Source organism: Aristolochia californica, unplaced genomic scaffold (genome assembly GCF_029961685.1).
Source record: "Aristolochia californica isolate CCGP_79_NKW_82.1479 unplaced genomic scaffold, dmAriCali1.0.hap1 SCAF_13, whole genome shotgun sequence".
Taxonomy (NCBI): Eukaryota; Viridiplantae; Streptophyta; class Magnoliopsida; order Piperales; family Aristolochiaceae; genus Aristolochia; species Aristolochia californica.
Window position 1 is genome coordinate 10,145,889 of NW_027181804.1, and position 25,161 is coordinate 10,171,049.

A 25,161-nucleotide genomic window follows, 5' to 3' on the forward strand; every position below is an offset into this window, starting at 1 on the left:
ATTTAGGCAAATTAAAAAATTCTCAATAATTCTAACATTCTAAAGTGGTTAGCCATCTAGTTTGCTTTTGGAGCTTATAACAACATACTATTTCCCAAGCCATATTTTTCCAAGTTCATATAGATATTTTGGAACCCGTCATCAACTTTCTTTTAGCCTTAATCATGGAAAGAATTTAATTCTAAATATCGTAAACTAACATGACAATCAATTAGATTGCTGACGGACCAAGTTATAAAGCTTGATTTCAACCCCCTTCGGCATGATCAATCAACCAATGCTACCAGCTAAAACTATAAAGCATGATCAACCAACCTACACAAAAGCATAATCAATCAACCCATGCAATTGATCGATCATAGGCCTACAAATCTAGTCATGTAGGTCGATTGAGCTATCAATGAAAAGGTACGATCAATCAACCTCCTTTGTAATTTTTTATAATAGTCCAAAATGGCTATTTTTGCCAATAAACTTATAAATAAAGACCCAAACTCATCCCTTAGTAGTTAATAAATATTTAATGGTAAACCTACTCACTCAAGGAACATTTACAAGTATAATCTTCCAACTTTACCATTTGCAAGAGAAATTTTAGACTTCATTTAACTTACTTCAAATCTTTTGCATTCTCTTGATATCAATTGCTCTTTCAAGCTCCAAAATATTTTTGGGAGCGGCTATCTTTCCATTGAAGGTGTAAGTTTTATATTTCTCTTTTGTATTTTCACTTTCGACAAAAGGGGTTTTCTAGAGCCGCTAAGTCTAGCAGGGAAATTACCAACTAAAGCTAGAATCTAGTTGTATTTAATCTCTTCAGGAGAAATTTGGGGTTGAGTAATTGGGTATTACACTTGGCTAATAGAGAGCCGAAATCTCTTGCTTGTAATTCCAACTAATAAAGCCTATTAGTGAAATTTTTCCTAAGCAAATGAGTTTTGGGCAGTGATACTGTTATGGGAACATCAAAAGCAAAAAATCTTGGCTTCCTTGTTGTGTGCATAGTTGCTTGAGTTTATATATTTTATTTAAAAAATTTATACCTAAGTTCTTAATTGTTAATCTTAATTCACCCCTCCTTTTGAGAAGCCACTTGGGCCAACACTGGCTTTGATTGTTGACCAATTGTTTGACAAAATTTCTATATTTTGATCATTAAGCGTTCCCATTTTGACTCATGGTCAAATATTTATAATCTTAATTATTGATCAATGTGCATGATTTGTAACGTTTATTGGGGTTCTAATTTTTAATAGTTAAATTTTATGTCTACTAGATGAATTAGTGACAATTCTTATGATTGTTCCATAGGCAAGTCGATTCGTCGAGTCGAAAACCATGATTTGAACATCGATACATGTGTCCCTCACCATAATATAAAAAATGGAAGGATGGAGCAAAACTCCCTCTCCCTCCTCCAACATCGAGATCAACGAGTAGTTGTTTTCTAGTTTTCTATTTAAAAAAATAATGATAACATTAGAATATCATTCTAGTTTAACCAATGGTTAAACCTAGTTAAAACAAGTTTTGACTATAACTGATTAACCTACTGTGTTGCTAATGAAATTGGTTTTTATTATCTTGATACTTTGTCATATCTTATTACTTTTTTATGTTTGAACAGTGACAAGGCTTATAATTGTTCTAAACCTACCTCCAACATTGAGATAGGAGAGCAACTCATATCTATATTTTTTATTTTTAGATGTTTGATCACCACTATAATTTTTTTGGTTTGGTTGTAACTATAACTAGTTAACGTTTTGGCTTGATAATTAGATCAATTTATATTACTTTGATACCTTGTCTTGTCTTATTATATTTTTTTATTCGAGTGAAATAGTAATTAAACCTATAATTATTCATTTTTATTATCATGCAAATAAGGCGACAAATGACGGTGAATAATTATGTTTTAAATATTATGTTATTAGTTGATTTTATATACTCGTATATACAAAGAGTGCAACAAATAGATACTAACAAGATGTTTGTAGTAAAAAAATACACAATTCAACATCAGTCTTGTTAATATAATTAAGACATTATATATGATGCAAATTGCAATGCCCTTATTTTCAAAAAACAAATTAGGGGCAAGTGTTTTAGTTTTTCTATAGAAAATTTAATCTAAGATATATACATTAAGTGGTCCATTTAGAAATCTGAGATGTCTTAATAGGGGTGTAGAGCATCTTATGTTGGTCCAACCTATGGCTTTTTCCAATATAAGTTAAGACCAAATTGGCCGTGCTACCAGTTTGATGGCCAGTTCGGTTTTAACAATACTTGTATTTATAAAGTTTAACAATACAATGTAGTCTACTGCATGAATGCACTCTGTACTCTGTACTTAAAGTCGTTCAACGTTCATATATGTTAAATAACCAAATTACCCCACAGATATATGTCAATTGACACAACTGCCATTTCCCACGTTTTGGCCTTTTGACTATCGCCATTTTTATAAGTATCTTAATAAAAACCATATTCCTAAACTTTCATCTTCGTCTCGCAAGGCCGACAATCCCATTTGTAATGAGTTTCGAGGCCTTCGAAGGCTTCGATGAATGGGACGAGAAGTTTTTGGACCTGGCGATTCGCCTGGAAGAAGAAGTCATCTCCACTAGAAACGCCAGTCAGGCAGCGGCTTCTGTGCCCCCGCCCACTCGCCAGACTGTTGACTGGAATGTCTGCTTCTCGCCGCCACGAGAGCTTTCTCAAAGACCCAACTCGGTTTCTTTGCCGGAAAGCGAATGGGAAACTTTCAACACTTGGAATATTTCTGTGCCGGTGATCGGATGGTCCGGGAAGGATAATGAGATCGAAAGATTGAAGGTGCGATATTTTGTTTTCTGATGGTTGCTCCTATTTTTCACTGTAGGTGGTCTTATTCAATTAGAATATCTTTCAGAGTATAATGTTTGAATGGAGTGGTTTGAACATGTGTTTGGACATCTTCCTCAACTGTTTATCAGTAATCGAAATTACGCTACTTGAATAAACTGTCTTAAAAGGCATACATTGATTTTGTCCTATTAAAAATAAATAAAAAGAGAAGAAACATATATCAAGAAAAGAAGCTGTATAGGATGGTCTCACGTGATTTATTTTTATTTTATTTTTTTACTTTTTGGCATATCAACATTGTCTTGTTACGTTATCTGAAGGTTATCTTTGATTGCAGAAAGGGTTGAGTCGCGTTTCAAAGCAACTGAATCAGCTGGTATGGTTCTGTATAACTTCATAGCTTATGCATGTGATCAAATAGCTTGTTTTTTTTTTATTTGGTTGGAGATACGACTGAGTGTTTGGGTCAATTTATTGGCCAATGGTTTTTAAAAAAACTTAAATTGATGCTCACTCTCATTATCTTAGTAGCTGTAGTCTGGGTTTCATATGAATAATAAAAGCTGAATCAGGGAGAAGGAATTTCCCAAGACATGTTTTTACCAAACTAATACAATGATTTGAAACGTACCACAATAGAGTAGTAGTAATTTTCAAGGTGAGGTTGAATCAAAATTTGTAAATCTCCTCTTCTTAAGCTCTGAATGGTTACCTAATTGAATCTTATTTATTGATTTCTAGTGCCAACACATAAAAACGAAATGAGACAAAGAAGAGGAAAAGAGAGAGGTGTATGGACAAATTTGAACCAAGCGGAAGAGGCTTGAATGCTCTAGCCTATGCCTTGAGGCTATATTTATAGTTGTGTGAAAGTGTTTACAATGACTATAATGCTTTTAGGGTTACATGCTTCAAAAAGAAAAAAAAACATAAGTGGACATACACCAACTTGCATAATTATAAATCTATGTCATCTATATGGAAGTTCTCCTTATTTACTAGCCATGCTACTCCTACACATGTGGGTGTCTTTTATACTCCTCAATTGGTGTTTGTAACTTCACTGTACAAATAATCTTGGTAAAAAAACTTGTGTGCTTAAAAAAGAAATTTTCATTGCTTTGCTTTAATTCATCTTGCTCTTGTGGACTTCTTGCTTGTAGTCTTAATCTTGTTCTCCCCTTGACTAGGATAATCTAGTCACATAAAATTTGATTATCACAACATGTGGAATTCTTCAATGTAGATTATATTTTTTCTTCTTCTTAAACATGGAATTTGGAAGGAGGCGCGACCATTGCAGCCCTCAACTTCTAATATGAATTCTTACATGTAAAGAAAATAAGAAGAGGACGTACATTAAATCAATGAAGTAATGAATGTGACTTGACTTGATTCAACTTCTAGAATCCTTCATGTTAGATTTTGTCACCTACCCCATCCTTCATATTTCTTCTTCGATTCTCCCCCTCAAACTGGGATGTAATGGCAATGATCCCAGTTTGAAACAAAAAAGTAGCTGTCGTAATTATCTTGACTATCAATGTATCCCAAGGATAAGTACTCAATCGGACACAAACTCTCAAAAAATTAAAAAACATAGGTGATAAAGTAGGAGTCGAAATCAACCTCAAAGGATTTCAAACAAAATAATGATAATAATCACTTAAGAGAGTAATACATGTCACTCAAAAGACGGAGATAAAAACCCAAGGTACCAATAAAAATGTCTCATTGGACTTAAAAACACTCATATATAAAGAAAGGACCAACTAAAACAACGCACCAAGGAGTTGACCTAAGAGGGTAAACAAGAGTAAAAAAGGATGGTAGGAGAAAGACAACCAAGTAAAATGGTAATGGAGAATTAAATGAAGAGAAAATAACCATCACCGTAATAAGAAGGAGACTGTAATGCTAGTACTGAAATAACTTAACAAATTTGATTAAGTATGATTTTTGGGGGACGACCAAGTTTGACTCAAGAGGGAGATAAAAAATAATTCCTCTATGAACATGATAATTGAGGAAACTTAAAAATACCTTCAATAAGAAAGTTTTGAGATGGAACATAGTAATATAAACTTTCTAAACATAGACTTCCATTATAAGGCAATTACTTTTTAACACAACTTGACCAATTTGCAAAGAAAGTATTTAGAAGACAATTTATGGAATAAGAGAGATTGAGGACACTAATATTTGGACTCTAGAATTAGGAAAAAAAATTCTGATTCAAAAATTTCAGACTTTGTCTAAAAGGAAATTAAACTTATATAGGGAAAGAATTTTCTTATGGAAACTAATTTAATGTGATATTAAAGTTAAGAAACTTTTAAGGAATGAAAGATACTTAGAATCATGACTAGAGTTTGAAAACAAATAGCAAATTTAACCAACATTAGCAACTGAAAAAAACGAAGCAAAAAAAGGGCTTAAATTTAGATTTTCGTATGCAATAGGATACCAATATGACCTTTGATTCTTCCTATGTGAATATCTCTCTCTAGAAATATCAGATTGATAAACGGTTTATTGGGATAGAAAGTAGACTCACATAGTTTTCTTTTAATATATAATTCTTAATATAAATCCTCTGTAATGTTGGTACAAACCTTTCCAAAAGTTGAGGCTTTCTGCTGCTACTCAAAACTTTTCTATTGCTTGAACTTCTCTGCTTTAGATATCAATTTCTCTCTCTAGAAAAATCTGATTGCAACAATTAATTTTGAATTGAAAACTAAGCTCAAAGATCTTTCCAATGATATATAATTTGCTATATAATTTGTATGGTAAAAGAGGTGAGAAAACCAATAAAAACAAGAATTGAGAAAGAGACTAAAGGGAAATAGAAATTCCTTTTTTCTTTTTCTTTTCTTCCTCCCTTTATTCTCCAACTTCTTCTCCTTTTCTATTTTAAATCTTTGCTCGCTTTGATACCATATTGATTTCTAGGACTAACACATAAACCCATGAGATCTCAAGGGAAGGAGAGAAGAGTAAGAAACCAAGAGAGACAAAGAAGAGGAAAAGAGAGAGAGGTGTATGGAAGAATTTGAGCCAAGAGGAAGAGACTTGAATGCTCTACTCCATGCCTTGAGGCTGTATTTATAGTTGTAAACACTATAGTATCCTTAAGGGTACATGCTTCAAAAAGAAAAAGATATAAGAGGACATACACCAACTTGCATAATTACAATTCTGTGCCATCTCTATGGAAATTATCTTCATTTAATAGTCATGCTACCCCTACACATATGGGTATCATTTAACATTATCCAAACATTGGATTTTGTCTCAAGAACTATTGTTGTAATCTTTACCTTAACACTTTTATTATGGTTTTTGGAAATGAATAGATGAGAATGATAAGATGAACCAATTCGAAACATGGTTCAATTAACTATGTCTTCACAGATATCAGAACTCTTGAGTTAAAAAGTACGTTATTACCAATAGCATGGTTCACAATTGTAATTGGTAGTTTAACTGGTCAACAAGTCCACTTTTGTGCAAATCTTGTATTTTGTCACTTTTCTCACTATTACATTTAACAAATATATATAGACATCTTTTTGGCGTTGCCTTTCCCACTAAAAATATGTTTACGTTTTCTTTTTCCTTTTTCACCCAAAAAAATGATTTCTGTAAAACCACCAGAGTTGTAGGATTTAAACTGATAAAATGCCTGTATTGTTGCAGCAACATGAATGTTTGGAGCTTAAAAAGGAGAGAGACAAGAAAGATGAACAGCTTAGGAATGCTTTTTCACAAATAGAGGCAAAAAATGTTGAGATAGATTGTATGAAGATAGCTCATAAGTGAGTTGAACTGTTGTTTGGTATGGTGCTAAGCCAGCATGTTTTTTGCTTTTGTAATATGTGCCATTCTTGAGAAAGAACCTTTTGCCATTCAGGGATTATGAAGCTACTATTCAAGATCATGCCAGCTTACAACCCCATGGTACAAGCACTGCTCTTGATAAGATTGGCTCTGGTGATTATAATTCTCCAGCAAAAGGTGCTTCAAGTATCCCATGTGTCAGGGAAAGTGTCCCCAAATATTATAATCACAAGAACTTGTATGAAGATGGCAATATGAGAAAAGATCTTCAAGTGGACGTGGCTCCTGCAGCATCTGAACTAAAGCGCAGATTTATTGCTGATACCGGTAAATTTATTTTCACTGATGAAAATTTTATTCCATTGTAAAATATTTCTCAGCTTTCTGATATCTCATTTTGTATCTTTCTTATAATTTTCCCCCATCATTTATTATTCTTCGTAGCAGCAACAAGCTGCAATGGCCGTCCCAATCAGGTAATTTTACAACCATGAATTTTCATATATTTCATTTCACAAGGTATTGCACATTAACTTTGAAAGTTGTTTGGAATAGGAACTGGTTTCACCTATGACAACTGCACTGCCTAAGTGTACTAAAGCCAGAGGAATCCAAACAGACTTCTCTGAGAATCATAGTGACATCTCTGCAAAGGATGAGTCATCTTTGCTCAACAGTATTTCAAAGAAATTGCATGAAATCTGGGAAGCTCCAAGTGGGAACAGATTTAGAAAAGATCTGCTTTCCAAGATATTTGTAGCTTGTGCATCAGATTTTTATGAACTTTTCAGGTGCATGAGTAGCTCCAGAATAAATTTGGATTCTCTGAGAGATCAAAGGTTTAATGTGACATTGCATGAGGAAATACAGTCTGTTGAATCAGCTGAAGCTGCAAAAGTGACTCGGCTCTTTACCCTTCTCACAGAGGTTTAAATAACATAATTATATAAATTGTCTCGTTTTTCATAATCATTTTTAGTTTTTTTCTTTCTCTTTATTCAGTTTCTTCACATGTAGCCATTTTCTTGCAAGCCTTGGTATATTTTATGCTGCCAGATCCAAGTTGAATGAGATCATTGTGGCCTGACAAGGTAGCCAAGTGGCAGATAGGTAGCTTACTGGCACTTAAGTTCCTAGCTAGCAAACTTGTAGGAAACTGAGCCACTTGTACTAGCTTGAGAATCTTTATGCGCTGCATGTCTCTTGGGTTCTCTTGTATTAGTCTTTTTTGTCCCAACTTTGGTTTTAGTTCTTCCTACTTGTTCTTTTGATGATCCTGCAAATGTACAGGGGAGGGAAGAGGATTTAAAAGTCACCCTTTGTTAATTGAACAATGGCAAGTATAATTAGCAAGTGGAACATTAGTGACCTTTCATGGAAACCTTTTATTTTATGTTTATGGAGTTTAGGAGGTTAACCTAGAAAATATGAGAGCTGTATCAAATTTTTTATAGCCTTTATAAGGTTTTCCATGCAATCAATGTGGTGTGCTATTGTAATCTCTCCTGTAAATGATTTGTCTTATGTATCAGCAGATAAGTAATGGGATGATGCCGCTGGATAATTTGCTTGAAGCACTTCTTAACCTCTGTGTTATTGAAAAAGTGAGTGCTAAAATAACAGTATTTTTTATTTTCTTGATTGCGTTATGTATTATCAGAGTACCCATTTACTATCTTTTTACGTATCTGATGTGATTTATTGTGATGGTCAGCTTATAACAAAAGCAAACAATCACTGTGACAAAATGTTTAAAAGGATAAACATATATTATGACTATCAAGTAACAAGTTTATCTTGCTTTTGACAAGCTGATTTACCTGATTGTCACTCGTCAGACTACTTACATATTCCAGAGCCTTCTGAACTGCTCATATACAATCAACAATGAAGAAGCCTCTTTTGGTGAATTGGTATTGCTAAAATGCACATCAAAACTGCTTGGTTTATTCTTGCATTTAAAAAAATAAAAAGGACAAGAACTTCTTCGTTTATTTTTCTCAAAAGTTTCTTCTTTGGTCCGGAACTGAAAAAACTAGTTTGTCCCGTTAGTGTTTCTTTTTCTTGGTTCTGCACATGCCTGGCTTAGTTTATGTCAATTGATTGCTAAGGAGTACTTTCCGCAAGACTTGGCAAATAGTGTTTAGCCTAAGGAAGATGATTTTGTTATTTAACAGGTACAGCTTCGAGCATTTTAATAACCTCTCTTGTTTTTTTAAATGAAACCTGATGTTTCATCCAAGAAACAAGAAACAAGAAAGAATAGAGCACAACCAGACACACCTAAACTAAATAAATGCCCAAAATAAGCAACTTCCCTGAGACAAGCTGCACGAGATTCCTCCTCACTGTCCAGATTAACAATAATGCAAAGTTGGAAAGATATTGGTCCTTTGCTTGATGGAATATCAGATGCAGACCAACTCTGGAATGTGGACGACAAGCTAACAGCGTCAGTGATCCTTCTGCAAACTCTCCATGGAGGCTGACATTCATTGCTGGGTTGCGGATCCAGATATTTATGGGATTCAAACCTTTTATTCTGATTTCGGATCCGAAACCTTTTTTTTTTCGGATCAGGATATCTGAATAGGAACCGAAAGATCCAAAATTTCGGATATTATCTGACATTTTTTATCTGGATATGGATCGGATCCAGATTTTATCTGAATCTTTTTACTGCCCTAGTAACATTTTTCATTTATGGTATTAACAATAAGCTTGGAGATGCCTTTCCGCATTACCTGTTCTTCATTAGCAAATTTAGCCAAAGAAACTGCAACATGAGATGCCCGTGCTTGAGCATAATTATTAGACTCTTTGGTAATGGAAGTGCAAAATAAAGAAGGATGTTCCTTCTTAGTTACTAATAATTCCTCTAGCTCCTTATCCCTGCATGCAGCTCCATTAATGAATGCAATGCATCATCCCTGATTTGTTTGCTTCCACTTATCCTCTTGCCTTCTCATATTCATCCTTAAATCTGGCACAAAATTCCAGCTATCCGGCATTTGCTTCTCCACTTCAGCCAGTTTGCAGACATGAACTTGACAGCAAGAGCAAATATGGATGACATGGCAGAACTTACAGATGCCAAAGGAGTCCAGAATGCCCTAGAGTTTCTATTCCTCCCTACAGCCCATACCAAGAAAGCATCCTGCTGCTTTCCAGAACTTCTTTAAAAATTTCTAAGATGCAATTGAACACTGACTTACTGATCATCTCTCCAAAGTTGTGATATCATGCATAGGCAATAGAAGTTTTGAAAACACCCCTGCCCAAATGAAAATTTTCAAAAACAGTACATTGGGGGAAAAATTGATCCAACGTTTCAGCTTGAGGTTACCAAATACACATGAATGATCATGCACTAGTCCCCATTTTTTCAACCATAACTCTGTAAGCATACTACCTCTTCCATACAGTCATAAAAACATCCTGATCTTTGGCAAGAGCTGCCTCTTCCAGATTTTGTTCTATGGCACATCATGAGACCGCCTCATGCACCAGTTGTTCAATGTTTCATCATTTGAGTAGCAGTCATAGTCAAGTTCCCTTTGAGTTATTACATTCAGATGTATGGGATCCTTCTTGGACTTTTAAATTGCTTGGTTGTTAGTATTTTATAACTTTCATAGACGACTATTGCAGAGTTACTTAGGTATATCTCCTTCGAGATATTTGTGTAGTTCTTTAATGAAATAAAAACTCAACTTGGTGCTACAATTTGTATTTTTTGTTCCGATAACGATCTTGAGTTTACAAATCATAATTTATTTTTATTTTTTTTGTGTCGCTCATGGGATTATTCATCAGTCTTCATGTCTGTACGCTTCACAACAAAATTTAGTTGTAGAAAGAAAATTTTACATTTGTTGGAAGTGGCCTGCACTCTTTTATTTCAAATGAATGTCCCCAAGCTGTATTGGGGAGATTCAATGTTTGACATCTTGTCACTTAATCAATAGGATGTTTTCTTTCATATTGAGAGGAAAAATTCTTTTGCAAGTGTTGAAGCCCGAATGTTCTTTGTTTAATGTCACACCTAGGATATTTGGTTCGATTTGTTTTGTTCATTCAGTTGGTCATCAAATTGATAATTTATCTCCTCGTGCTATAAAGTGTATTGTTCTGGGTAATCCTCGTACCCAGAATGGTTACAAATGTTATGATCCTGTCAACAAGAGAATATATATTTAAACAGATGTAACATTTTTTGTGTCTACACTATTCTTTAGTGCTATGTCTGAGTCACTATCTACTCTTGTAGTGTTTGATGAGTCTCCTCTTCTTCTTCCTGTGATGGATAGTTCTGTCGTACCTTATACTTCTATTCCATAGAAAGTTGTGCAAATTTATTAACGTATAAAGGTGCACAAACAGCAGTCCAAGCATGAAATACAACCTCAACCTCATGACATGACTCCCTCTGACATGGTCGGATTATCTTCCTCCATGCTTGAAGGTCCTACCTTCGATGATTTACACCTCCCTATCGACATCAAAAAAGGTACTTGATATCCTATTTCCAAGTTTGTTTCTTTCCATAGTTTCTCTCTTTTGTTTTGGTCTTTTGCTACTTCGATGTCTAGTACTTATGTACCTACCAAAGCATAGGATGCTTTATGTTTGCCTAAGTCAAAGAAAGCTATGGATAATAGAGTAGTAAGACTTGGACTTTGGTGGATCCCCTTTGTGATGCTACAATAGTTGGTTGTCGTTGGGTGTATACCATCAAATGTAATACCGAGGGGACAATTGAGCGTTATAAAGCGAGGTTAGTAGCTAAAGGATACACTCAAACGTATGGTGTGGATGTATTTGAAAATTTTTCACCTGTGGCTCGTATGTATACTATTGGAATTTTAGAATTTGCTACTATGAATAAGAATTGACATCTATTTCAACTTGATATAAAAAATGCATTTTTCTATGGTGACTTTTAGGAAGAAATTTATATAGAACAACCTCTTGGATATGTTGTTTTGGGGGAGAGCGAGAAGGTTTGCAAGTTACATAAGTCATAAATGGTATAAAGCAAAGTCCAAGGGGTTGGTTTGAAAAATTCGATAAAGTTGTTACGACTTTTGGGTTTATGCGACGTCAGTGTGATAATTCGTTACTTGTCTAGCATCAAGTATCTAGAGCTATAGTTCTTGTGGTATATGTTGATGATATTGTGCTGTCTAGAAGTCACAACAAGAGGATTGAAGGAGTGAAGGATTATCTGAGTAGATATTTCCAAACTAAGGATCTTGGGTCCCTAAAATATTTTGTGGGGATTGAAGTTGCTAAGAGTAAGCAAAAGATAGTCCTTTCACAATGGAAATATATCACTCACATATTAAGTGAGTATGGACTATTAGAAGCCAAACCAGTGGATACTTAAGTGGAGGTTGGTCATAATTTTTGGATGAGACCAGCTCTTTGTTGAAAGACAAGACTATGTATAGAAGGTTATTTGGGCAGTTCATATATACAACTATCACTAGACCCGACATTGCCTTTCCTGTTAGTGTGGTAAGCCAGTTTATGGAATCTCGTAAAATTCATCTTGAAGCTGCACAAAGAATTTTATGGTATTTAAAGGGAGCTCCAAGAAAAGGCCTGCTGTATACTCCACATGGCCATCTCAAGTTGAGGGATATTCAGATGCAAATGATGCTATCTCTAAACTTGATCGGAAGTCCACCATTGGTTATTGTGTATTTGTTGGAGGAAATGTTATTAGTTGGAAAAGTAAAAAGAAAAATGTTATGGCACGTTCTAGTGCTAACGTAGAATATAAATCAATGACTCATACTATTAGCAAGCGGATGTGAATATCGTCAGTGTTGAGAGATTTAAAATTGGCTTTAGAGGATCCTATGGTGCTTAAGTGTCAAATCAAGCAATGTTTATTGTAAAAAACCTAGTGTTTCACGAGAGAATAAAGCACATTGAAGTTGATCTATACTTTGTGAGGAGGGATGTTTAAGTGGTAAGGTGGTTATCCCATATGTCAGTTGGTGATATAATAACTAAACCTCTAGGAAAGTGAGATTTCAGTAAATTTTGTACCAAGTTGGGATTACTAGATATACTCCAGCTTGAGGGGGAGTGTTAAGAATCAGGGGTATTTTCGTAAATTCTCTTGTGGGTAGATTTGTAATTTGTTAGAAAAAAAGAGTTCAAATTAGTGTGTTTAAAGAGATGTGTTGTTGCATAATCTGGTAACTTTAGAAGGGTGTTTTGTCACTTATGTTTAAATCCGTAATAGAGGGGCTTTTTAGACTTTTTTTTTGTAAAAACCACTGAAGTGAGAAATAGCAGGAAGATGGGGTCGACTTTCCCCCTATCCAGCAGTTGTACGTCAGCTTTCTTCTTCTCCTTTCCTTCTCTTCTCTTTATTTTCTCTTCAATTTATTCTCTATTTTCATTCTTCACAGTTTTCAAAGTCATCTAATATCTTTTTGAAAGCTCTAGCAGCTTCTTATTTGATTTTAGCAAACACAATTGTATCTATCTTGAGCAAATAGCAGATGAGGAAGAGCTCCCCCTGGCAAACACTCACACAAAACAAGAAAAAAAATTCTAAGGGGGTCTAACACATTTATCTTGAACCTTCAATAGCTGAACCTAAAACCACAGCACAAAGAATAAATAAGGGGATAAAGGATCCCTTTGTCTAAGTCTCCTTGAGGGACAAGCTCTTGGATTGAAACCCTTTCACAATGATGGAAATATGGTGGGAACCTATCACAAGCCATTACCAGCTCTACCACTACACTGCAAAACCTAATTTTAACCACCACATGTGTATGATATAAATGATTTAAGGGTATTGTCTTTGAAATGCGTATGTTTCCAACTTGTCTTATTAAAAGCTCTGTTTGTGCAGTCAGAAGTTGTCCAGAGATCTCTTCATATTCTGCATGTACTACTCAAGCATACACTGAGCATTGGCACAAGATCGAGCAAAAGGTAGAAACTGCAAAATTTTCTTATTTAAAGAATGCGGGTGCCAGCAAACTGGTTCAAAAACCCTGGTCCGGACTACATCTTCACCCTGCTTTCACAATCTCGTTTGTTTAGTTGGAAATAGAAGGACACATATTCTTGTGCCCCAGTAAGGATACCTCAGCCCTTGTGATATTTAACCAAACAGTGTTGCTCGAAAAATCAATGGCAATCTCTTGGGGTTTTTGAGACTAGTTAACTTCCACAGCTATGATACCATACAATCATCTGACTAAGCTAGACCTTTAGTCTCACGAGCATGCAGATGACCAGTGATGAAGATTTGTTGTTTAATATAGTTCATCGTAGTCTGCTTTATTTTGTTACTTGCTTATAAACTCAAGTATGATTTTTTCAGTGTAATTTGGTCAGGGATAATGTAGTGGTCACTCATCCTCACAAACCAATCTCCTCTGAAGATAAGATCAATAATTCTCTTTTGAACAAAATTAAGCGGTTCCGTGGTATAGAGAAAGTGACTACTGGGGTCCAATCTGCCGTGGAACAAGATCAGGAGTCATCTGGAGATTTATTTTCATCAAGATCCTTTGACACGGAAAATGTTGTGTGTGAGAATTCTAGCAGTGAAGGACTATTTTCACCGGTCTATTTGCTTTCAGTTTTTAAGATGATGCATCGAGTCACAATTGGGAATAATGAAGAGAACATAAGGGTAGAAGCAATAATGGTTATGAATCTGATATTGATGAGAACAAACCCCAATTCAGAAAGAGAACGGTGAGCTTTCTTGAATCTATTTTTTTTTTTTTTTTGAACTCTTAGTCTTACTTATGGTGCTCATACACTCCATCAAGAACCTGTTCTCTTCTTTTGAACTCTTTGTCTTACTTTTTTGTGTTCATGCACTCTGTCAAGAACATTTCTCTTCTTTTTTGAACTCTTGTCTTACTCATGGTGCTCATGCTCTCTGTCAAAATACAGCTTCGGATCAGTGCCAGTCTTTGAGAGCCTGTCTTGGCTACTGAGAAAAGAAGTTGGCTTCTTGGTGCAGATGCAAGCATTGCGTCTTCTGTTCTTACTGTTGAATTGTAAGTCCAATCCTTTTAGACGCAACTGCAAAATCTTCTACTCATCAATTTTTTTTTTCATTAAAAAAAAAATTAAAGTTTGCAAAGTAAAAAGAAAATGTAGAGAAACATAGTTCGTAGAAAATAGAATTGTATTTAATAACATTTTTGACTTAATCGTGTCATAAAATATTTGTACAATTGCTACTTTTTGTGTGTATAATTAGATGATTATCATTTAAATTTCTGCAATTTTGTTTAAAGGCATTCTTCCTTTAAAGACTTGGTGTGTCACTTCTCCATACCCTTCATATTTTGCTTGTAGTCTTGAGTGTTTAAAATGCCGTGCTGTTGGATGGATCCAAGCAATGACTAAAATTTGTGTTTTCTCTGTATACACAAGGCCCAAAGCTATTGATGATTTTCTGTGATGCGCATAAAGATGTTCATCTTGTAGAAGGGTCTGACAATAGTAAAAGAAGCTCTGCAGTGTTACATGGAACGACTGGTGGGATTTTGGAGGGCTTGACTGAGTGCCTAGCCTGCAAAGGAAGTGGTGCACAGGTTATATGTTGTTTGTTTCTTAACTTTATTTCTTGGACAATTCCAACCCTGTTGAAGTGGGATTTGGTATGCTATTTTTGCAACTAATAAGAGTTCACTCTCACAGGAGCTCAAATTACGTCGGCATGCAATTATTGTTCTGGCATTTATCGCATCCTCTGGAAAATGCGGCTTTGAAGTTCTGCTGAATTTAAGTTCATCTGAGGGTAGAATGGACTTTCTGGAGTTGATTGTGCGAGTCTTGACATCAGAGATTGGTGCTGAAGCAGTAGAGATGGTGGCATCACAAGAACTTTCTAGGGAAAGGTAAAAGACATGCCATCTCTTGCATTAGTTGATACAAGCTACGAAGAAGAAGCGGTCTTCTTGATCTCATTTCTTTCTCACTGTTAGTTATGAGTTTGATCTCCTTAAGATTACTTAATTTTTACCATTTTTCTTTGTCAGAACTTTACTGGTGAGGGAAGCATTGATTCTTTTGAACCGATTAGCATCAAATCCAGTTTATTCAACTTCCGTCTTGGGAGTGCTAACTAGCAGCAGAGCCATGGCAAATTTGACCATCGATGTTGTGGATAGTATATCTAGGAAAAACAGAGACCTCAAGTATGATGGATCAAATAAAATACGGACCAAGGAGTCGGAGCTTGTGCAACTGGCTAACTCATTCAGAACTCGGCTTCTTACTTTTCTTGGTGATAATATCCCCTGAGGTACACTTATGTCTATGGTCCATTGTTTGGTTTACATGGTCATCCTAAGCTTGGTTCGATTAAGACCACTGAGATCACCGGGAGCAGCTTTTTCTGGAAGAGTTGAAAATTTTGAAATGGGCATGAGTGGAGCAAGTACTATGTTGGCATCTATGCTCCAAGGCAAGTAAAATGGAGTTCCATCATTACTTCATTCAAGTACCGTGTTTCAAAACAAACTGCAGGGCAAAATGGAAACAGGCGTTTGAATGTGGCACTGGATCTGCAGAATAAGATCAGAAGTCAGTTCCCACCGTTGCTGAACTTTTTACCTGAATAATCAGGAGGTTAAAAAATGGGGTTAACAAGAAGCAGCTGGAGTGAATGGAAGAAGTACTACAGGGCTTTGTATTTAAGGTATAGAGCTGGCGAAGAACACCCTTGCTTTAAAGCTATTCATTCCTTTTTATTTTTTGGGTCCAGAATGTTAGCAAGCAATTTTATCCTTATAGACCTCAGAGGAGCAAGATGATCTTCTACGGTTCAAGAAGACAAAAGATATGAACATGACCATATTCATCTATCTAATCTCTCTCTTCTTTGTTGTTTCTGTCTTTCCTATTACAAGTAGGAGGCAGAAATGACGACGACGACGAAGAAGAAGAATACAGTGATTCAATGATGTATTGGGGAGAACGAGGAGAAGATTATATTAGATTTTTTATTTAATAAATTTTAAATTACAATCTCACGTGATTCTCTCCCAAAACCACTACAACAAAATTCTTTTTTTTTTCTGACAAATTTTTTTTCTGGGAATAATTTTTTTTTCATAACTTTTAAAAATTCATTCCTTTTTTTCCTTTTTTTTTCATTTTGTCCTTTTTTATTGGGGATTTGTACTGGCGCAGGTAAAAAATTGCTATGAAAGAGTCCCTTTTCCCAACAAATTTGAGAAATTTACTGGTGTTGGCTTAGGTGGTTTCTCAAGAGGGAGGTGTATTGAGATATTCAAATTAAAAATGAGTTATGTATATAATTAAAAAAATTTATGCATAAAAGCAATTCAAAGTAAGGAAGAACATTCACACACTACAAGGACAAATAAATTTTTTGTTAGTGATATTCACCTAGTGGTAGTCACTGTCCAAGAACCTTTACTTGGAAAATTCCACTATTTGTTCTAATAGTTGAAAAAATACAAAAGAGAATTCGGCTCTCTTTGGCCACATGTAACTCAATATATGATTTGTACAAAACCAATCTCACCAAGAGATTGCTGCTAGATTTTTGCTCTAGTTATGCCTTTCTATCTAGATTAATGTGTTTTAGATGAACCTTTCACAAATACTTAAAAAGAAAGGAAAAAAAGTCACACCCTTACTTGGAGAGATGTTTCTCCTTGAGAGATTCAAATTACCTCCTTCTTTGTAGCACGTAGTGAAATGGCTCAAGCTATTATGAATGCAAGGATGATTGAAATAGAATAAGGATTTCAAAGTGTGTGGATCCCTCTCTTTCTCTCTAAAGTACTTTTGATGGAAAATTGCAAGATACAGAGTAGTGGCTTGAAGATATGCCAATTAATGCTCATTCACTTATTTACTCATGGTTGGTGGGGGTATATATAACTTCCCCAAGTCAAACTAGACATTATTTGCACATTTGCAAAAAACAATCAGTACTTTGATTGATTGATCACTAGTAAGTCATAGGTCAATCAATCGATCATAACAACTATTTTTTTATTAGACAATGACTTATTGATCGATGGACGGATCAATAAATATGTTACTGTTGGTCCAGAAAAGTTAAGTTGATTGATCATTGCTAGTGGCTAATTGATCAATCGAAATTCCCTCTGACTGTGCAATACAAGTATGATCGATCAGTGTACTTTCCTATGATTAATTATGCTTGAAGTCCCTTATAGGCAAGATTCTAACTAATCGATCAATCATGAGGGATGATCGATCATCCGTTATAGCATGAAATGGCCGTGTCCTAGATAATCGATCAATAAACTATGGTTGATCAATCATGCTTTATATTTTTGGCCTGCACAGTTCTAGATGATCGATCAATGCTAGTGGCTGATTGATCATTCTGTTGCATGTTTAAAAGAGCAGATTTTTTAAAGCATGAAATTTTTTCTCTAAGTGCTCTAACATGTTCTAAATGATGTTTATAATGTCCCTAAACATGTCTATATGTAGTTTATAACCTAAACCTTTGATTTCACAAATGTACTTAATAAAAGGAAGTTTAGAATGCACTCTTACAAAATGACCGAGTTTAGGCGTTTGTCTATTACATTCGAACTCTAGTTTTCTCATTGTCTTATTCCTTGTGGGTGCTTCTTCAGGAGATGTTCTTAAATTATGCTTGAGGTCTTAAGTTTTGGCTTTGTTGGATGATATAAATATATTGGAGTCTCATTAATGTAATTAGTTTATGTTTTTGTCTTTTCTTCACTCTTACTAAGGTGAAGGGTACAATTGAAATATTTGTAAATTTTTTACCATTTATAAATAGAGCTTAAGGGGGAGGGTTTGGACAAGTCCATTACCCTATTCTTCCTCTTTTTTCTTCAAATTCGTCACTCTTCCTCTTCTCCTCCTAAAACCTTCTATCCACAATTCTTCTTCTTCTCACCCCTTAATCCTCTTCTACTGTGATTATGCATAATGGAATCCTAAGTTTCAACATGGTATCAAAGTGGGGAAAGATTTGTGATAGAAAATGAGAAGAAGATGGAGAAGAATGGAGGAAGAAGAAGAAGAAGAAAAAGAAAAAGAAACAAGAGGAGTTTCTCGTTTTTCCTATAATATTCTTTCCCAATTCATATTTTTCATTGGATTTTTAACTCTCTTAGTGAATGTTTCATATAGAAAATTATATATAATTGGAAATATATTTTATTCTAGTTCCCAACTCAAAAAGAATTGTTCAAATCAGATTTTTCTAGAAAGAGAAATCAACATCTGAAACAACAAAGGTCAAGCAGTAGAAAAGTTTCGTGCAATAACAGAAAACTTCAACTTGAGTCATTTTATGCCATAAAGAAAGAGACTTTATATGAAGAATTATATAACAAAAGAAATATCTTTAAGTCTATTTTCTTTGACTTAGGCAGTTGAAAGAGTGAAACTACCCTTTAAAATCTGCCAGGGGCTCCGTTTCATTTACAAACAAAAAAATCCTTTCATACTTGTATATAATGGTAAAGCGGGCATGCGAAAAACCTGAGCTAGCGACAGCTAGAAAGCAATAGTGTGGGAGGTGTGACTAAAGCAGTCAAAAAAGTGAAACTACCCTTTAAAAATCGCCAGGGGCTCCGTTTCATTTACAAACAAAAAACTCCTTTCGTAATTGTATATAACGGTAAAACGGGCACCCGAAAAATGAGAGCCAACGACAGCTTGAAAGCAACAACGTGGAAGGTGTGACACCTGCAGTCGAAAGAGTCAAACTACCCTTTAAAAGCCGCCAGGGCTCCGTTTCATTTACAAACAAAAAACTCCTTTCGTAATTGAATATAGCGGTAAAGCGGGCACTCGAGAAACAAGAACCTGCGACAGCTAGAAAGCAACAGTGTGGGAAGTGTGACTCAGGCAATCGAAAGTGTGAAACTACCCTTTAAAAGCCCCAAGGGGCTCCGTTTCATTTACAAACAAAAAACTCCTTTCGTACTTGTATATAATGGTAAAGCGGGCACGTGAAAAACGAGAGTCAACGACAACTAGAAAGCAACAACGCGGGATGTGTGACTCAGGCAGTTGAAAGAGTGAAACTACCATTTAAAAGCCACTAGGGGTTCTGTTTCATTTCCAAACAAAAAATTCCATTCGTACTTGTATATAATGGTAAAGCGAGCACGCAAAAAACTACAGCCAGGGACAGCTAGAAAGCAATAGTGTGGGAGGTGTGACTCAGGCAGCTGAAAGAGTGAAACTACCATTTAAAAGCTGCCAGAGGCTCTGTTTCATTTACAAACAAAAAACTCCTTTCGTACTTGTAGATAACGGTAAAGCGGGCATGCGAAAAAACGAGAGCCAGCGACAGCTTGAAAGCTACAGCGTGGGAGATGTGACTCTGGAAGTCGAAAGAGTGAAACTACCCTTTAAAAGCCGTCAGGGGCTCTGTTTCATTTACAAATAAAAACTACTTTCGTACTTGTATATAACAGTAAAGCGGGCACTCAAAAAATGACAGTCAATGACAGCTAGAAAGCAACAGTGTGGGAGGTGTGACTCAGGCAGTCGAAAGAGTGAAACTAGCCTTTAACACCTGCCAGGGGCTCCATTTCATTTACAAACAAAAAACTCATTTAGTTCTTGTATATAACGGTAAAGCGGGCACGCGAAAAATGAGAGCCAATGACAACTAGAAAGCAACAGTGTGGGAGGTGTGACTAAGGCAGTCGAAAGAGTGAAACTACTCATTAAAAGCAGCTAGGGGCTCCGTTTCCTTTACACACAAAAAACTCCTTTCGTACTTGTTTATAAAGGTAAAGCGGGCATGCGAAAAATGAGTCAGCAACAGCTAGAAAGCAATAGCGTGGGAGGTGTGACTCAGGTAGTCGAAAGAGTGAAACTACCCTTTAAAAGCCGCTTGGGGCTCCGTTTCATTTACAAATAAAAAACTACTTGCGTACTAGTATGTAACGGTAAAACAGGCTTGCGAAAAATGAGAGCCAACGACATCTAGAAAGCAACAGCGTGGGAAGTGTGACTATGGCAGTCGAATGAGTGAAACTACCGTTTAAAGCCACCAGAGGATCCGTTTCATTTACAAACAAAAAACTCCTTTCGTACTTGTTTATAACAGTAAAACAAGCATGCGAAAAACGAGTGCTTCCGACAGCTAGAAAGCAACAACATGGGAGGTATGACTCAGGTGGTCGAAAGAGTGAAACTACCCATTAAAAGCCGCTAGGGGCTCCGTTTCATTTACATTCAAAAAAATACTTTCGTACCTGTATATAACGGTAAAGCAGGCATGCAAAAAATGAGAGTCAGGGACAGCTAGAAAGCAACAGCGTGTGAGGTGTGACTCTGGTAGTCGAAAGAGTGAAACTAAGATTTAAAAGCTGTCAGGGGCTCCGTTTCATTTACAAAGAAAAAAAACCTTTCGTACTTGTATATAATGATAAAGCAGGCATGTGAAAAATGAGAGCCAGCGACAGCTAGAATGCTAATGCGTGGGAGGTGTGACTCAGGCAGTCGAAAGAGTGAAACTACCCTTTAAAAGCCGCCACGGGGCTCCATTTCTTTTATAAAGAAAAAACTCCTTTCGTACTTGTATATAACGGTGAAGCGGGCACGCTAAAAATGAGAGTCAGCGACAGCTAGAAAGCAACTGCACGAGAGGTGTGACTCAGGCAATCGAAAGAGTGAAACTACTCTTTAAAAGCCGCTAGGGGCTCCGTTTCATTTACAAACAAAAAACTCCTTTCGTAGTTGTATATAATGGTAAAGCGGGCACACGAAAAACTAGAGCCAGCGACAGCTAGAAAGCAACAACGTGGGAGGAGTGACTCCGGCAGTCGAAAGAGAGAAACTACCCTTTAAAAACCGCCAGGGTTCCATTTAATTTACAAACAAAAAACTCCTTCCGTAATTGTATATAACGATAAAGCGGGCACTCGAAAAACAAGAGCCAGCGACAGCTAGAGAGCAACAGCGTGCGAGGTGTGACCCAGGCAGTAGAAGGAGTGAAACTACCCTTTAAAAGCCACCAAGGGCTCTGTTTCAATTACAAACAAAAAACTCCTTTCGTACTTGTATATAACGGTAAAGCGGGCATGCGAAAAACGAGATTCAGCGACATCTAGACAGCAACAGCGTGGGAGGTGAGACTCAGGCAGTCGAAAGAGAGAAACTACCCTTTAAAAGCCGCCAGGGGCTCCGTTTCATTTACAAACAAAAAAATCCTTTCGTACTTGTACATAACGGTAAAGCAAGCACACGAAAAATGAGAGCCAATGACAACTAGATAGCAAAAGCGTGGGATGTGTGACTCAGGCAGTCGAAAGAGTGAAACTACCCTTTAAAAGCCGCTAGGGGCTCCATTTCATTTACAAACAAAAAACTCCTTTTGTACTTGTATAAAACGGTAATACATGCATTCGAAAAACGAGAGCCAGCAACAGCTTGAAAGCAACATTGTGGGAGGTGTGACTCAAGCAGTCGAAAAAGTGAAACTACCCTTTAAAAACAGCCAGGGGCTTTGTTTCATTTACAAACAAAAAACTCCTTTCGTAATTGTATATAACGGTAAAGCGGGCTTGCAAAAAACAAGAGCCAGCGACAGCTAGAAAGCAACAAAGTGGGAAGTGTGACTCCGGCAGTTGAATGAGTGAAACTACCCTGTAAAAGCCGCCAGGGCTCCGTTTCATTTACAAACAAAAAACTCCTTTCGTAATTGAATATAATGGTAAAGCGGGCACTCGAGAAACGAGAGCCAGTGACAGCTAGAAAGCAACAGCGTGGGAGGTGTGACTCAAGCAGTTGAAAGAGTGAAACTACCCTTTAAAAGCCACCAGGGGCTCCGTTTCATTTACAAACAAAAAACTCCTTTCATACTTGTATAAAACGGTAATACGAGCACACGAAAAACAAGAGTCAGGACAGCTAGAAAGCAAGTGTGGGAGGTGTGACTTAGGTAGTCAAAAGAGTGAACTGCCAGGGGCTCCGTTTCATTTACAAACAAAAAACTCCTTTCATACTTGTATATAATGGTAAAGCGGGCATGCGAAAAACATGAGCTAGCGACAGCTAGAAAGCAAGAGTGTGGGAAGTGTGACTAAAGCAGTCAAAAAAGTGAAACTACCCTTTAAAAATCGCCAAGGGCTCCGTTTCATTTACAAACAAAAAACTCCTTTCGTAATTGTATATAACGGTAATACGGGCACCCAAAAAATGAGAGCCAGCGACAGCTTGAAAGCAACAACGTGGGAGGTGTGACACCTGCAGTTGAAAGAGTCAAACTACCCTTTAAAAGCCGCCAGGCCTCCGTTTCATTTACAAATAAAAAACTCCTTTCGTAATTGAATATAGCGGTAAAGCGGGCACTCGAGAAACAAGAACCTGCAACAGCTAGAAAGCAACAGTGTGGGAGGTGTGACTCAGGCAGTCGAAAGAGTGAAACTACCCTTTAAAATCTGCAAGGAGCTCCGTTTCATTTACAAACAAAAAACTCCTTTCGTACTTGTATATAATGGTAAAGTGGGCACGTGAAAAACGAGAGTCAACGACAACTAGAAAGCAACAACGCGGGATGTGTGACTCAGGCAGTTGAAAGAGTGAAACTACCATTTAAATTCCACCAGGGGCTCCGTTTCATTTCCAAAAAAAAAACTCCATTCGTACTTGTATATAACGGTAAAGCGAGCACGCAAAAAACTAGAGCCAGGGACAACTAGAAAGCAATAGTGTGGGAGGTGTGACTCAGGCAGCTGAAAGAGTGAAACTACCATTTAAAAGCTGCCAGAGGCTCTATTTCATTTACAAACAAAAAATTCCTTTCGTACTTGTATATAACGGTAAAGCGGGCATGCGAAAAACGAGAGCCAGCGACAGCTTGAAAGCTACAGCGTGGGAGGTGTGACTCTGGAAGTCGAAAGAGTGAAACTACCCTTTAAAAGCCGCTAGGGGCTCCGTTTCATTTACAAATAAAAACTATTTTCGTACTTGTATATAACAGTAAAGCGGGCACTCAAAAAATGACAGTCAATGACAGCTAGAAAGCAACAGTGTGGGAGGTGTGACTCAGGCAGTCGAAAGAGTGAAACTAGCCTTTAACACCTGCCAGGGGCTCCATTTCATTTACAAACAAAAAACTCATTTAGTTCTTGTATATAACGGTAAAGCGGGCACGCGAAAAATGAGAGCCAATGACAACTAGAAAGCAACAGTGTGGGAGGTGTGACTAAGGCAGTCGAAAGAGTGAAACTACTCATTAAAAGCAGCTAGGGGCTCCGTTTCCTTTACACACAAAAAACTCCTTTCGTACTTGTTTATAAAGGTAAAGCGGGCATGGGAAAAAAGAGAGTCAGCAACAGCTAGAAAGCAATAGCGTGGGAGGTGTGACTCAGGTAGTCGAAAGAGTGAAACTACCCTTTAAAAGCCGCTTGGGGCTCCGTTTCATTGACAAATAAAAAACTACTTGCGTACTAGTATGTAACGGTAAAACAGGCATGCAAAAAATGAGAGCCAACGACATCTAGAAAGCAACAGCGTGGGAGGTGTGACTATGGCAGTCGAATGAGTGAAACTACCGTTTAAAGCCACCAGAGGCTCCATTTCATTTACAAACAAAAATCTCCTTTTCGTACTTGTTTATAACGGTAAAACAGGCACGCGAAAAACGTGTGCTTGCGACAGCTAGAAAGCAACAACATGGGAGGTATGACTCAGGTGGTCGAAAGAGTGAAAGTACCCTTTAAAAGCCTCCAGGGGCTCCGTTTCATTTACATTCAAAAAAATACTTTCGTACTTGTATATAACGGTAAAGCAGGCATGCAAAAAATGAGAGTCAGGGACAGCTAGAAAGCAACAGCGTGCGAGGTGTGACTTTGGTAGTCGAAAGAGTGAAACAAAGATTTAAAAGCTGTCAGGGGCTCCGTTTCATTTACAAAGAAAAAAATCCTTTCGTACTTGTATATAATGATAAAGCAGGCATGTGAAAAATGAGAGCCAGCGACAGCTAGAATGCTAATGCGTGGGAGGTGTGACTCAGGTAGTCGAAAGAGTGAAACTACCCTTTAAAAGCCGCCACGGGGCTCCATTTCTTTTATAAAGAAAAAACTCCTTTCGTACTTGTATATAACGGTGAAGCGGGCACGCTAAAAATGAGAGTCAGCGACAACTAGAAAGCAACTGCACGAGAGGTGTGACTCAGGCAATCGAAAGAGTGAAACTACTCTTTAAAAGCCGCTAGGGGCTCCGTTTCATTTACAAACAAAAAACTCCTTTCGTAGTTGTATATAATGGTAAAGCGGGCATGCGAAAAACGAGAGCCAGCGACAGCTAGAAAGCAACAACGTGGGAGGAGTGACTCCGGTAGTCAAAAGAGAGAAACTACCCTTTAAAAACCGCCAGGGCTCCGTTTCATTTACAAACAAAAAACTCCTTCCGTAATTGTATATAACGATAAAGCGGGCACTCAAAAAACGAGAG

At 36.8% G+C, this 25,161-nt stretch overlaps 1 protein-coding gene across 1 annotated transcript; it reads left to right on the top strand.

Annotated features, from left to right (window-relative positions):
* Positions 1-2,537: 2,537 nt before the first annotated feature.
* Positions 2,538-16,674, top strand: LOC137948119 (protein SENSITIVE TO UV 2-like). Its single transcript, XM_068794073.1, has 13 exons — positions 2,538-2,841; positions 3,191-3,229; positions 6,556-6,674; positions 6,770-7,023; positions 7,144-7,172; positions 7,252-7,623; positions 8,232-8,300; positions 13,577-13,659; positions 14,068-14,433; positions 14,638-14,744; positions 15,127-15,287; positions 15,394-15,593; positions 15,735-16,674. Exons 1-13 carry the CDS (start codon positions 2,542-2,544, stop codon positions 15,997-15,999), a joined length of 2,364 nt encoding a protein of 787 aa, XP_068650174.1. The 5' UTR covers positions 2,538-2,541; the 3' UTR covers positions 16,000-16,674.
* Positions 16,675-25,161: the final 8,487 nt, after the last annotated feature.